The sequence below is a fragment of the Benincasa hispida genome, chromosome 11 (genome assembly GCF_027475165.1).
Source record: "Benincasa hispida cultivar pf3 chromosome 11, pf3_genome.v1.1, whole genome shotgun sequence".
Classification (NCBI taxonomy): Eukaryota; Viridiplantae; Streptophyta; class Magnoliopsida; order Cucurbitales; family Cucurbitaceae; genus Benincasa; species Benincasa hispida.
In genome coordinates, this window is record NC_143488.1 from 60293291 (window position 1) to 60305808 (window position 12518).

The 12518-nt window shown below is 35.6% G+C and overlaps 3 protein-coding genes across 4 annotated transcripts; 2 read left to right on the forward strand and 1 right to left on the reverse strand.

Annotated features, from left to right (window-relative positions):
• The first annotated feature begins 2505 nt into the window (after positions 1-2505).
• LOC120090176 (uncharacterized) lies at positions 2506-4985 on the forward strand. Of its 2 annotated transcripts, XM_090307673.1 has the most exons (7): positions 2559-2887; positions 2995-3142; positions 3485-3613; positions 3708-3828; positions 3911-3992; positions 4337-4490; positions 4583-4985. In XM_090307673.1, the coding sequence occupies exons 2-7, from the start codon at positions 3137-3139 to the stop codon at positions 4697-4699; spliced, it is 609 nt and encodes a 202-aa protein (XP_090163799.1). In that variant the 5' UTR covers positions 2559-2887; positions 2995-3136; the 3' UTR covers positions 4700-4985. The 2 variants fall into 2 exon arrangements, with proteins under 2 accessions (XP_038903627.1, XP_090163799.1); XM_039047699.2 differs by having other exon boundaries at positions 2506-3142.
• Positions 4986-5039: 54 nt separating this feature from the next.
• On the forward strand, positions 5040-8728 carry LOC120090177 (Rhodanese/Cell cycle control phosphatase superfamily protein). The gene is made up of 2 exons (XM_039047700.2): positions 5040-5759; positions 7157-8728. Exons 1-2 carry the CDS (start codon positions 5314-5316, stop codon positions 7356-7358), a joined length of 648 nt encoding a protein of 215 aa, XP_038903628.1. The 5' UTR covers positions 5040-5313; the 3' UTR covers positions 7359-8728.
• On the reverse strand, positions 7411-9128 carry LOC120090175 (putative pyridoxal 5'-phosphate synthase subunit PDX1). Its single transcript, XM_039047698.2, has one exon. It carries the CDS (start codon positions 8607-8609, stop codon positions 7683-7685), a length of 927 nt encoding a protein of 308 aa, XP_038903626.1. The 5' UTR covers positions 8610-9128; the 3' UTR covers positions 7411-7682.
• Between the last annotated feature and the right edge of the window lie 3390 nt (positions 9129-12518).

The window sequence follows — 12518 nt, forward strand, 5'->3', positions numbered from 1 at the left end:
CTTTTTTCTTTTTCCTTTTCTTCTTTTTTTTTAACCTTTCCACAAGTATATATAAAAAAACTAAACTTCTTCCTTTTTCCTTTAATAAACAAATTCCTTAATCATTTTTCAAAATATATATACTTATATATTTTTTTCTTTTAAAAAAATCCAATAAACACATTTAATTATCTCCATAGATAATAAAATCTCCAAATGCAAGCCAAAATAAAACTCAATTAATTCCAAATAATTAAATTATATTTTAGCTCAGCCAAAAAAAACATAAATCTCATATAATTTATCCAAGTAGCCAACATAAAAAAAAAACTTAATTACAAAATAAATCAAGATGTTACAGGGTGTGCATGTTGCTTGGGATGAGGTTTATTTTCCGAAATCTAAAAGAGGGGTTTTGGTATACACCATACATCTTCCTAGAATGTGGTAGCTATTTTGAAACTGATTGCTGGTGCAGTCTGGATCTTTGTGGGTTGCTTAGATGGAGCTTCGGGGGCGATCTCTATGGCAATTCGCTCAGAGTTGGGTGGTCATGGGGTCTAAGGGTGATATTATGTTGTCAGGATTGACTTAAGCCGCTTGTCAGGATGTAGGTTGGTAATGGAAGGAGATGTTTTGCTTGGTGGGATTTGTGGTTGCCTATGAGGTCTATTTTGGAGAATTATGGGGAAGGGGTGGTCTATGATGTTGCGAGCTGTCATGAGGCTAGACTCTCATATTTCTTATCCGATGATGGTTGTTGACATCGGCCTTTGTTATCTTGAGAATTATATGATTTGTGGGGTTTGGTTCAGATGTGGTTCCGAGGGTGGGTGAGGAGGGTTGTTGGGTTTGGGTTCCGAGTGGTAATGATCATTTCACTATTGCCAGTGCATGGGAGAGTTTATGTCCTAAGAGTCTTAGGGTGGCTTGGGCTTGTCTGGTTTGGTCTGGGGGTAATATTCCAAGGCATTCATTTTGTGCCTGGTTGGCGGTGAAGGATAGGTTAGGCACTCGGGATTGGTTGAGGAGATGAGATAAGTCGGTGGATAATTCTTGTCTGCTCTATTTGAGTGAGGTTGAGTCAAAGAATCATCTGTTCTTTGACTGTGTGTTTGGGCGTGAAATTTGAGAGGGTTTGGTGCACTTATTGGGTTCGTCTCATCGTGTTGTTGGGGTAAGATGTGGAGTTGAGTTAGGTGTGTCAGGTGGGATCTGGTAAAGGTGTGAGAAGTAAGTTATATAGAGTCTTCTGCAGTATGTTAATTTACTATATTTGGCAGGAGAGGAACCATCGGTTACATGATAGTCAGCCGAGATTGGCATCTACTGTGTTTCAGCTTATTGTCTCTATGGTTTGTGCACATGCTGCTTCGTGGCGGATTGATTTTCATGGATTTATCTAACTTGTCTGATTTCTTCGTTTTTTATTTGGATGTTTACTTCTGTATGTCCAATTTCTGAGGTCCCCAGGTTGTGGGGTGTTTTTTGTTCTTCTGGATGTTTTATTATTTGTTCGTATTGTCATTTTTGTTAGTTTTGTTGTTCCGCCATTGTGCGTCTTTGTAGGTGCTCTTTTTGCTCTGATGCCTTAATCTCAAGTTGTGGGATCTCTCTTGTTGTTGTATAATAATATTACCTATTCAAAAAATAAATTAATTAATTAACAAATGATTCAAGGAAAACAAAGTTATAAATCATGTTTTCATACATGTGTTTGATAGTAGATTCATAATTTAAATTTTAATTTAAACAATTTTTCAAAATGTGTTTGATAATATATTTCTACACTATAAAACTAATTATAGTTACTCACTAAATATTAGGTTAAATTTAAATTATTACTAATTAGTTTATATACTTGTTTTATGTTAGAAAATTTGCACAAGTATAATTTTATAATATCATATAATATATTATATATTTTAATTTAACAAAAAATAATTGAATTTAAAACATGAAATACTATATTTCCTAATGTTTTTATCTTTTTTAGTATAATTATGTATTTTAAAATATTGAAATGTATATATAATGAAAATGCAAAAATGTATCACATAATCGGAAAACCGTTTTCGAAAACCCAATTCAAACGGCCAAATGCACATCCACTAAATTTAGTAAATTTCAAAACATAAAATATAATGAGTTGTCTACTAAATACGTCATAAATATTTCAAATTTTTGAAATAACAATGAAAATGTTTAATTAGTCCAAAATGAGAGTAAATGCTATTATCGAAATAATTCAAAATCTAAAATATTTATAACATTTATGTTGCAAAAAGAATTTTCGGTGTAAGAATCTACCATAGCAACTCTAACTTCATCTTTTTTCTGGTTAATTGCTCTCAGTTTTAAAACTCAAAAAACATAATAAAAATAAGCAAATGGCTGGAATTACAATTCAACTAAGATACCAAATCCAAGTAAAATAAAACAAATTTTAGAATTATTTTATTTTACTTTATTTAAATTTAGTTGACGGCGATGTGTTGGGGGCTAGTTCATGAACCATAAATACTATTTTAATAATAATATTATTTAATATTTAATATCAATAAATTGGAATAAATCACAGCTATCTTTGGCTAGAACAAAAGGATAATTATTAATTAAGTCATTTTAAGAAAGGAAAAGTAAGAAGTAGGCCTTCAAGACGGACCAAGGCGGCAAAAAGCCACCGGCCACCATCACCGCCATAACTCCGTCGGCCACAGAATTTTCCAACTGCTTTATCGCATTTTTAATCCTTGTCGATTGTTGAAAATGATTGAGAGAGAGAAGCAGAATTGTGTATTCTTCCTGTAGAATTGAGTCAATTTTGGGGATCTCTCTGTTTCTAAGATTCACGGTGGATATGGCGCAGATAGGTCAAACGGAGGTCTGTACGCCGAGGTCTCTGCAAGTATGGCAAGCTTTCATGGATTGGCTCTCTTTCTTTTTTCATATAATTGTTCAGATCGTGCGCGGTGCTCCTTCTTTGCCTCAGATTTTGTCCTACGTCGGTTTCAGATTTCCTCTTCTTCCCTCATCTGCGCCCTCTTTTAAACCCTTGCCTGCTGCTGAGCTTCCTCTTCATCAGTTTTCAGCAAAGAAACTTAGCTCTCTAAGTGATGTGGATGGTGGCGGAAGTCAAGATCGCCCTCTCGAAAAAATGACGGTAATGTTCGTCGCGTTTTCTTCTTTCCTTCTATATTTTTGAAAAACATCTGAGGCTAAATCGATGATTGAGGACATAGTAAAAGCAGTCGACACTAGGAACTGGCTCTATTTCAGCTTGCGATTGTCTGATTTTCTGGTAGTTTAAGTTTTTTGTACGTGATTTCATTTTTTAGCTGTTATCATGTTGAATTGAATTCTCATTTCCGTTGGTAATGGACTTTTACCGTATTTGTTTTAGCTATCATTACTATCTTTATTCGGAGACCTATTGGTATAATGTTGAAAATGAATCAAGGTTACTATACAGTTTTTGCATTTAATGCTTCAATTGCTCATTCAGGTGGTTCTTGATTTAGATGAAACCTTGGTTTGTGCTTATGAAACTTCCAGTTTGCCAGCCGTTTTTCGCACTCAAGCAACAGAAGCTGGCTTGAATTGGTTTGAGCTGGAATGTGTATCCTCGGACAAGGTACCTCTAGAGATTTCTCTTTCAAGCCTACAGTATTTCTAAGCTTTCTTTGAAATATATATTTTATCGATTAACTTTGGTGGCCCTATTGAAGGAAATTGAAGGAAAGCCAAAGATTAGTTATGTAACCGTATTCGAACGTCCTGGATTGCATGAGTTCTTGAGCCAGGCTGCTGAATTTGCTGAACTTATTTTATTCACTGCTGGTCTTGAAGGTATGGCATTGATTTATCAGTATCTTTTGCAACTTTTCTCTGGCTATTTTATTGTCATATCTGGTCTCTTGCAAATGTACAGGTTATGCTAAACCACTGGTCGACAGAATAGATACAGAGGGAAGATTTAGCCTTCGACTTTATCGACCATCAACAGTTAGCACGTAAGTGTTTCTTCTTATTTGCAGGAATAATATCTTCGGCATAATATAGTTTACTTCTATTGAGTTTGGAATCTGAGATTACTCTTTGACTGGAATAGAGCTCAATTGAGCAAGCATTTCCTTTGATGACAGATTTTATGTTTTAAGGCATTGTACATGTTTTTGGCTTTAGGTTCAAAGACTACATATTTGGGTTCAAAATTTATTGATTCTTGGCAGCATCTTTTTCATCCGTTCTGGCTGTTAAATATAGAGTTAGGATATGGAAATAATGACTATCTATTTAGAACTTTAAGGTTCTTTTTTTCTTTCTCAATTTTTAAATATGTATCTTTAAATTGCAGAGAATACAGAGAACACGTAAAAGATCTAACCTGTATACAGAGAGATCTCTCACGAATTGTTATTATCGACAACAACCCTTTTAGTTTCTTGCTGCAACCAATGAATGGAATCCCATGCCTTCCATTCTCTCCAGCACAGCCTTCTGATAATCAGGTAGAAACTTCTCTTCCAATAACAACTTTCTTAACATAATTATGGATGGTCCATTAGATACTCACTTACCCTCTGTTATGTGCCTTCTTCAGCTTTTAGAGGTCCTCCTCCCCCTCCTCAAACACCTCGCCCTGGAAAAAGACGTCAGACCTATTCTATATGAAAAATTTCACATGCCTGAATGGTTTCAGATTCATGGAATTTCTTAGTTTGAGAAGTACAAGACAGATAGTAGCTACATGTCGAATGGAGCATGCTATAAACTATAAAGTCAGTCTGCACATTCTTTCCATTTAGAACTTTAGGAGATGGAGTAAGAAGAAACTCCAGATATGTCCACAAATGTATGTAATATCCACCTTAGGTCACTGTATTGATTCAGCAAGACTGCAATCATTGAAAGAGGTGTACTCTTAAATCTTAAATTCTTTTGTATAATTACACTTCAGGACATCATAAGGAAATCAGATGTTTTTGTAGAATTTTGTTACCCAAGCGTGAGTGTTCGGTTTTAGCTTAAAATGAGCTCCTTTGGAAACTTAATACCATATTCCTCTCTACTTCATAGTTTCTTTCTGTATAGGAAGAGCTTCAGATATTGTAAAACCGAAGACCAAATTACAAGTTCTCCTGGGCTTCTTCGTGGAAAGAAGAAGGCCCATAAATGGTTTTCATGGAGGAAAACAAGGGCCTGTTTGTTTGGTATCTTTTTAAACAGAACAGAAGTGACAGCGATGACACATTTTGATGAGTAACAGAGAAGTTGCCATTTGGCATTGGATAAGTTGAGAGACAGTTCGAGACTACTGTAAGGAGGGAAGCCATGGCGGTGCAGCTCAGCCATCTTTATGGTGTACCGATAAGGCAAAGACCACCACCGCCACTCACCGGCCAGAGGACCACCGTTTCTCTGGTGAGAGCCGTTGCTAAAAATGCTCAGGAGCTGCTGAAATCCGGCGAGGTTGAGGCAATTAGGCCAAAGGAAGCAGCAACGGCCATAGATTCCGAGGGGTATAGACTATTGGACATAAGGCCGGCATGGGAGTGGGAGAAAGCTAGAGTGAAAGGATCAGTTCATGTGGCGCTGTTTGTGAAGGACGAGGATTATGGTCTTATTGGTCTTTTGAAGAAATGGGTGCATTTTGGTTACATTGGACTTTGGACTGGCCAATACTTGACGACCTTGAATCCTGATTTTATTGGTGAAGTGGAGGCGGCTGTTCCTGATAAGAACACCAAGCTTCTTGTGGCTTGTGGGGAAGGGCTAAGGTGAGATTTTTATCTTTCTTTTTGCAATTCAGTTCACTTTTAGCGGTGGCTTTCTTGTGGCTGCCAATATTTCTTCGGCTAATTCCTTTCTTATCGAGTATCCACTCAATCGTCGGTACCCTTTTTTATTCTTTCTATCTTCATCTTTATGGAAGATTTGATTTTTTTTTTTTTCTTCCCCCTTTCCTGTTGATTTTGTTTTTGCTGATATGAATCTAGAGCTGAAAGAGGTGTTTAGGAAGTCGAGTTAAGTTATGAAGTTTGGAGTTAACACATTGGAGTAAGAATATTTGAGGTCTTACGTTATAAGATGGAGTTGCAACCAAACTTGAGTTATTTAATACCCCATCAATGTTCAATTTTGATTTTGTAGAAAGAAAACTTAGAAAAGTTGCTTTTGAAATTATAAAGTTGAATAACAATAGAACGCTATTTTCCCTTTAATTCATAATTTCAAAATGTATTCAATCCGGTCTTTGAAGTTTTCTTATTCTTTCTAATAGATTATTAAACTTTAGAAAATGTCTAATAAATTATTAAAAAAATTAATTTTATAACTTCAATGTCCTTGAACGGAATTTTTGTATTTATTAAATTCTGGACCTATTTGACGTTTTTAATATTCACTCGACCTATGCTTCACTTTTTAGAGTCTGTATGATAGATCAATTATAAGCTATATAGTTAGCAATCTATTTTATGTTTTCATATTGCCTTTAAATACATTATTAATTAAAATAATATTAAATAAAAACATCGAGAAATATCATACTTCATGAAAAATTATAGCATGTATTAAGTAACATTATGAAGTATATAATCCTAAAAGCATGTTAATAAGTTAATTAACAACTTATTGAGTGGTAACTTTAATTAATTTCATGGTTTATAAATTTAAACACATTTTAAATTTGCTAATGCAAAACTACCTTATTTTCAACTTTCTATTTGGCATCATCTTCTAGGTCTTCTTCGGCCTGGAATAATACCTCTCTGAAGGAGAGTGTTTGGTTTATTTCGTTTGTTTAATTTTTTTTTTTTTTTTAAAAAAAAAAAAAAAACTTTCAATTTGGAAAGATACCATTGATTTTTATTAGAAATTAAATATCTCACGAATCTCAAAGATATAATAAAGTTGAAACTTAGATCCAAAATTCAACTAAATTTGAAAAGTTGAAAAACTAATTAGATGTTGGTTAAAGCTCCAGGACCAAATGTCAGCCAAATGAACTGATAATATCGTAATCCAGGGGTTGGAGTATAGAAATGGTCCAAAATTCTTCTTGCCCACTGCACATTTTACTTTCCATATAGACATCAAACCATGTAAATATTTAACCAAAAGGTGAATCCTTGTCTTCTTGGCTTTATCTTTCACTTGTGCTTTCCAAGCTCAGGTCTTTGATCGCAGTATCAAAGTTATACAACGAAGGTTACAAGAACTTGAGGTGGCTGGCCGGAGGCTTCAATCGTTCCGATGAGAGCGACTTCCTGGCTGTTGAAGGGCCTGAGAAACTACAATACGCAACAATCGGAGGAGTTTCTTACTACTTCCTCCAATTGCTTATCCTGTTGCAAGCTGTGGGCAAAAACAGCTGATTCCATTTTTTACATTGTTTGTATCGAAACTAAATAGCTTGAAGCAAGTTAATGGATTAAATGGACAGATTGTTGTAATAATCTTGAGAAATCCAATACATTCAAAGGTGTGAAAACTCCACCACAAATGAAACACAAAGGATTTTAAAGTAACATTATAGTTCAAGATGTTCAAGGAGGAATGAAGATGGATTTGAAAGCAATTCAATCCAAACAGGAAATCAAATTCCTTATAGCTATATATGTTTAGACGTAAATTGCTAGAAACTATAGTTTCCCAGATCCAAAGAAAAGGGATTCGAAATTGTTATACCAGAAGATGGTTTATTCCGATCTATTGGCGAACCTTTCAACCTTTTCGTTCAAGTTCAGTCCGACCATGGCCTCGCCGAGCCCACAGCTCACTTCCGCCAGCACCTCCGGATCGTTGTAATGAGTAACGGCCTGAACAATCGCTCTGGCTCGCCTTGCCGGGTCGCCGCTCTTGAACACACCGGAGCCGACGAACACGCCATCGCAACCGAGCTGCATCATCAGCGCTGCATCCGCGGGCGTCGCTACACCACCGGCGGCAAATTGAACCACCGGAAGCCTCCCGAGCTGCTTCGTCTGCAGAACCAAATCGTACGGCGCAGCGATCTTCTTCGCGAAAGTAAAGACCTCGTCGTCGTCCATGTTCCTCAACAACCTGATATCGCCCATCACGGACCGCACGTGCCGCACCGCCTCAATGATATTGCCGGTACCGGCCTCGCCCTTGGTTCTGATCATCGCCGCCCCTTCACGAATACGTCGCAGCGCCTCACCGAGGTTACGGCAGCCACAGACAAAAGGAATGCGGAAATTGTGCTTGTTGATGTGGTTTTCTTCATCAGCTAGAGTAAGAACTTCGCTCTCATCCACATAGTCGATACCAATGGCTTCGAGAATCTGAGCTTCAACGAAATGACCGATTCGAGCCTTCGCCATGACCGGAATCGTGACGGCTTGTTTGATTTCCTTGATGAGTTGAGGGTCACTCATTCTGGCGACGCCGCCTTGGGCTCGGATATCTGCAGGAACTCTTTCAAGAGCCATGACGGCGCAAGCTCCGGCCTCTTCAGCGACACGAGCTTGCTCGGCGTTGACGACGTCCATTATTACGCCGCCGCGGAGCATTTGAGCCAATCCAACTTTCACAGAAAAGGGGGATTGCTTCGTCTCAGTGAGAGCTCCGTTCCCGTACACCGCTACAACACCGGATCCTGCCATTTTCGCCGGAAAATGAAACGAAGAATAAGGCGGCGTATGAGAAGAGACGGGTGAAGAATCCGCCGCAGTGAAGAAGAAAAAGAAGAAGAAGAAGAAGAAGAAGAAGAAGAAGAAGTGACGAGAAATGGAGGCAGAGAACGGTGATTTAAGTAAAGGATGTTCTCGAATGATCTTATCGAGAAGAGAAGCGTAGGCCACACGTCAAGCCTACGCGCGTGGAATAGATGGAAGTGGGTCCATCGAGTCGTCAATCGTTGAAAAAAGTATTCAAATCCAACGGTTGTAAAGAAGACATCAGGGAGCGTTACAATGGACGTGGTTTCCATGTTTATTAGTTCCAATTGAAGCCACGAATTTTGATGCCTGAAGCCCTCGGTTTGCGCACTTTGAGCTTTGATACGTGGCAACCGCTGGTTCGTTAGGTTCTTTTTACTTAATTCTTTTTCTTTTATTTATTTATTTTTTAAAATTACATAAATAAGATGATTTTATCACAATAATATCTATAAGGTAAGTTTTGCTCGATGAACCGGACTTTTTTTTTTAGGCTATTTATAAAAGAGAAATCATTTTAAATAATGAAATTTTTAAATATAATAAAATGACAGAATAGAAAATTTTAATATTTTATTTTGTTTATAAATAAATTAGATATTTGGATCCTTTTAGAAAAAGATATTTCCAAATTATTTATATAAATATTGTAGTTTTAAAGTTCTTCAGAACAAATATTTTAAGGAAAAGATTGCGTTGTTCAACATTCCACTTGTTTTAAAACTAAACCCGATCATTCTAAATTTAACCCTTCCCATTTTAACCAACCATTTTAAATTAACGATTACACTCCTTATTCTAAATTTAACAACTTATTTCTCACTTCAATTAACAATACCTTTTTTCACTCCAACTAACAATACCTTTTCTCATTCCAACTAAATTTAGAATGAGTGGGTGTAAAAGAAAAGAAAAAAAAAATAGCACACTAAAGTACTCTCCAAATTTATTTGATTTCAACCATACTCAGAGTAGGGGTGTTTAAATAACTAACAACCCGAACAACCTAAACTACCCAATCCAAAATATAACGATTTTATTGTTAGGTGGGGTTGAGTTGAATTTTTCTATTTTAATTGGATTGTGGGTTGGCTAAAAAAAATATGGGTTGATCCAACCCAACCCGATATATATATATATATATATATATATATAATATATATATATATTCCCCTTTATTTAAAGTTTGATTTCTTTGTATTGATTAATTTTTGAATTTTTAATATTTTTCTTTTAAAATTGTTATGATATTTGTCTTTATTTAAAGTTTACAATAAATATCATAGATATTTGGTATTTAGCATCTTAATTTTATGAAATTTTAGTTATTAGTCATGTGTTTGTATATAAATTTACATATTTTTTATTAAAAAGAAAAAATAAGTTATAACCCAACAATCCAACCCAACCCGGTCAACCCGGATTGGGTTGGAAACTTTATTTGGGTCATTTAGGTTGCCAATCAAACGAACTTGAATTTTTGGGTTGATCCAAAAAATACTTTCAACCCAATCCATGTACACTCCTAACTCAAAGTATGGTACAATTTGTAAGCAACTGTTAGGGTTGGCAAAATTTTTCCAGGGGGACCCACCAATCGAGGTGGGAAATCCCCGGTTTGACTGGAATGGGTCAAATCAGGGACGGGATGGTGTCTCCACCCCCAACCCTACCTCGATTAGGTTTTTAAATATTTTTTTTATATATATAATTAGATTTTTAAATATTTTCTCTCACTCCATATATATATATCAGGTATTTAACTTTATACATTTAGCTTCGTTTTTAATTTAGCCCAACTAAATGTCCAAGCCCAAATCAAAAAAAGTCTCGTAGGAAAATAAAAGGGAAAACGGGGAATGAGTCGAACCCATTTCCTCGATGGGGAATCTTCATCCCCGTCTCCGCCTTGAAATGGTGGGGATGGGGGCAGGAATGGGGATAAAATCCCCCATCGGAAACGGGGATAGGGAACGCTCCCCCGCCCGGCCCAGCCCCGTTGCCAACCCTAGCAACCGCGATGTATGTGGATCAAATTCCTGTGATCCTTATTGTACTAAAATAATCCGACGCAATAGTGTTAGGATGAAACAAAAAATAAACCAGTGAACCAATTTTTCAAAACTTATTAGGTTCATAGGATGATATGATCAACATTTGTTAGTTTTGAAATCTTTGAAACCAAACATTAGTAGAGAGTGAACAAGAAAACTTATTATGATTTTCATTTTTCTTAAAGAAACATTTTAATTCCTACTAAAAACTACAAAAGTTGTTTTTTAAAAATTATACAATAGAAAATAGGTTAAAAAACATATAGACCTTAAAGTGAAAGTAGTGTTTATAAACTTGATATTCCAAAACCAAATTTTTATAAAATGGAATCCAAAATATTATCAAACGAAACAAATTTGAAAATAAAATGTTGTGAAAAAATAAAAGTACACTTTAAAAGAACCAAAATCTTTGCCAAAATTGTAGGCTATATCAATTATGTCATGTGTATGTACTTGACCATACTTTATTATTATTATTATGAAAAAAACTTTGGTCCTTTTTTTCATTATAACAAATGGACGATTAATACAACACAAGAAACCAAAAAGGAATTGCAAACCAATTCTCATACTCCTTTTAATGAATGTTTCGCATGATTTTTCTTTTTTGGCTTTATATTAATTTATCATTCTTTCTTATCCAACTTGTTGTTGCACTTTTATTTATTTTGGCTATATTCTTGTTCTTTAGTTTCTTCGTCGTTTTTACTGGTTGTATTTCTCTGGTTTTGTTCCAACTCAAGAATAGTTTCTCATACTCACATGTATGACAAATAATAGAATGAAATAAAACAAAAATTGAGATATATTTAACCCAAAACGTGGATGAAAAAACGAATCTGACTTTCTCATTTAAAAACGATAAATTTGTTTGTAGAAATAACATGACCTACAAAATAAATAAAGAATTACACACTAATGTGGCACATATTGCATGTAGGATCTGATGCTTAAGTAGTAGAGAAGTGTGAAGGCTTAGAGTTTTTAAGATGGAAAATGAACTTACTTTCATTATTATATTGATGTATTTATAGGAATACTTCCAAATAGAGTTTTGGAGGTAAATCATGATATAACTGTTCAACTAATCAATTCGGACATGTGAAGTAGGGGTGTACATAGTACACGTTGGAAGATTTTTGTGGACCAACCCAAAAAACGGGTTGGCTAATAATGAACACTATTAGTTCTTTTTTGGAGGGTCAACCCAACCCAAAATTTTCGGATTGGGTCGGGTTGGGTTACCTTTTTTTTTAATTTGACTTTTTTTTTAACTTATATATATTCGGGTCGAGTCGGGCCGGTTTGACCCGACCCTGAAATGGGGTAACCCCAGACCCAACTCGAATTTAATATTTTTTAACATTTTAAACCAAACCCAACCCAAAATAAAATCTAACCCAATCCAACCCTTGCGGTTTGGGTTGGATAGTCCGGGTTGGTCGGGTTATCAGGTTTTTTGAACACCCCTAATGTGAAGGGCATCATCCCATTAGACATTTTTCTAAGGTGTTGTTTTTGGTGAGAGCATGTGTGGCCAATGGGTATTTTCAAAGGCTCGGCTAAGGTTGGGTAGGTTGGCTTGGACCAATGCTCAAGTCAACCCTCTCTTTTATGCCTATTCTGGTTGTTATTTTTTGTTCCGATCTTGTTATTATTATCTTCTTCTTTTTTTGTCATATTTTATGTCAATAATGCCCTTTGGTCCAAATTTTACACTATTGTTAATAACAAAATTTGACAAAGATAACTTAGTTGACCTTTACGTGCTACCGTTGGTGAATTTGTATTTTGGGGA

Excerpts from the sequence above, each read along its gene's own strand:
- LOC120090176 (XM_039047699.2), top strand. The coding sequence starts at position 2,840 with ATGGCGCAGATAGGTCAAACGGAGGTCTGTACGCCGAGGTCTCTGCAA. Across the intron at positions 3,143-3,484 it reads GCCCTCTCGAAAAAATGACG|GTGGTTCTTGATTTAGATGA; the intron begins GTAATGTTCGTC and ends TTGCTCATTCAG. Across the intron at positions 4,491-4,582 it reads CACAGCCTTCTGATAATCAG|CTTTTAGAGGTCCTCCTCCC; the intron begins GTAGAAACTTCT and ends TGCCTTCTTCAG.
- LOC120090177 (XM_039047700.2), top strand. The coding sequence starts at position 5,314 with ATGGCGGTGCAGCTCAGCCATCTTTATGGTGTACCGATAAGGCAAAGA. Across the intron at positions 5,760-7,156 it reads GCTTGTGGGGAAGGGCTAAG|GTCTTTGATCGCAGTATCAA; the intron begins GTGAGATTTTTA and ends TTCCAAGCTCAG.
- LOC120090175 (XM_039047698.2), bottom strand. The coding sequence starts at position 8,609 with ATGGCAGGATCCGGTGTTGTAGCGGTGTACGGGAACGGAGCTCTCACT.